This window comes from Austrofundulus limnaeus, unplaced genomic scaffold (assembly GCF_001266775.1).
Source record: "Austrofundulus limnaeus strain Quisiro unplaced genomic scaffold, Austrofundulus_limnaeus-1.0 Scaffold2204, whole genome shotgun sequence".
Taxonomy (NCBI): Eukaryota; Metazoa; Chordata; class Actinopteri; order Cyprinodontiformes; family Rivulidae; genus Austrofundulus; species Austrofundulus limnaeus.
Window position 1 is genome coordinate 20,648 of NW_013954606.1, and position 1,570 is coordinate 22,217.

Genomic DNA, 1,570 nt, shown 5'->3' on the forward strand with positions numbered 1-1,570 from the left:
TCAGGTCAGGTCAGGGTCAGGTCAGGGTCAGGTCAGGGTTAGGTCAGGGTCAGGTCAGGTCAGGGTCAGGTCAGGTCAGTGTCAGGTCAGGTCAGGTCAGGTCAGGTCAGGGTTAGGTCAGGTCAGGTCAGTGTCAGGTCAGGGTTAGGTCAGGATCAGGTCAGGTCAGGATCAGGTCAGGTCAGGATCAGGTCAGGTCAGGGTCAGGTCAGGGTTAGGTCAGGGTCAGGTCAGGTCAGGGTCAGGTCAGGTCAGTGTCAGGTCAGGTCAGGTCAGGTCAGAGTTAGTTTGCTCAGGTAAACATGTCTCACCTGTGTTTAAGACAACAAACACTGACTCGTGGACAATGTGGACATGTCCTCACCGTCTCTGCAGGTCTTGCTGTCCTCCAGCAGCTGGACTCCGGTGGGACAGGCACACCTGTAGAAGGGTCTGCTTGGAGACAGCAGGCACAGGTGAGAACATCCTCCATTGTTGACAGAACACCAGGTGCTGGCTGCTGAGGAGACACACACATCCGGGTCAGAACCAGAACACTGCATCCAGACAACACAACCAATCAACACTCTAATGCAACCTGGAGCTGTTCAGAACCAGAACCAGAACCAGAGCTTCACATTAAAGGTTCTGTAGGACTGATTCTATTGAACTGATTCTATTGGACTGGTCCTGTTGGACTGGTCTGTGTGGTTCTGTTGGACTCACAGACGGGCTGTCTCTGGGGACTGAAAACATGGATGTCCATGGGAGAGAAGATGTTGGAGTGGACGAGGCGCTGGTTCTGACCCGTCAGCTTGCTGCAGGAGTGGATGGAGTGAGTGGTCCAGTCGGTCCAGAATAGCGTGTTCTGGAACAGGGTCAGGGCGAACGGGTGAGGCAGGTCCCCTTTGATCACCACCTTCCTGCAACACAAGCACAGGCGGGTCAGAGGGGTCCGGACCGGGCAGAACCAGGCCCAGACGCAGCGGGGTCCGGACCGGGCAGAACCGGGCCCAGCGGTACCTTGCGGAGCCGTCCAGGTCGGCCCGGTGGATGAAGTTGAGCTTGGCGTCGGCCCAGTACAGCTGCAGCTCAGAGTAGTCCAGGGTCAGTCCGTTGGGCCAGTTGATGTCCTTATCGATGATGATGGACCGGTTGGTCCCGTCCATCCCGGCCCGCTCGATCTTTGGCACCTCGCCCCAGTCCGTCCAGTACATGAACCTGAGGACAGGGACAGCACAGACTCACAACAGGTGCACACAATCATTGTTCAGGTTGTCCACACAACCTGTTTGTGTTTCTGACAACCAGACCCCGCCTCCTGCTTGTTTGATGGACAGCCAGGAGAACACACCTGGATTAACCCTGTGCAGGTGTTCATCAGGACAACACCTGGATTAACCCTGTGCAGGTGTTCATCAGGAGAACACCTGGATTAACCCTGTGCAGGTGTTCATCAGGACAACACCTGGATTAACCCTGTGCAGGTGTTCATCAGGACAACACACCTGGATTAACCCTGTGCAGGTGTTCATCAGGACAACACCTGGATTAACCCTGTGCAGGTGTTCATCAGGACAACACACCTGGA

General features: G+C 55.6%; 1 protein-coding gene across 2 annotated transcripts in view; it reads right to left on the reverse strand.

Moving 5' to 3' along the window:
• Window positions 1-1,570, reverse strand: part of lrp6 (low density lipoprotein receptor-related protein 6) — a gene marked incomplete at its 3' end in the record, with an annotated part of 24,104 nt that overhangs the window by 16,139 nt on the left and 6,395 nt on the right. Inside the window, 3 exon segments of one of the 2 annotated variants that reach the window (XM_014034639.1) lie at window positions 365-496; window positions 706-902; window positions 1,003-1,200. In XM_014034639.1, the coding sequence (XP_013890093.1) occupies window positions 365-496; window positions 706-902; window positions 1,003-1,200 (527 nt within the window). 2 annotated transcript variants of the gene reach the window in all.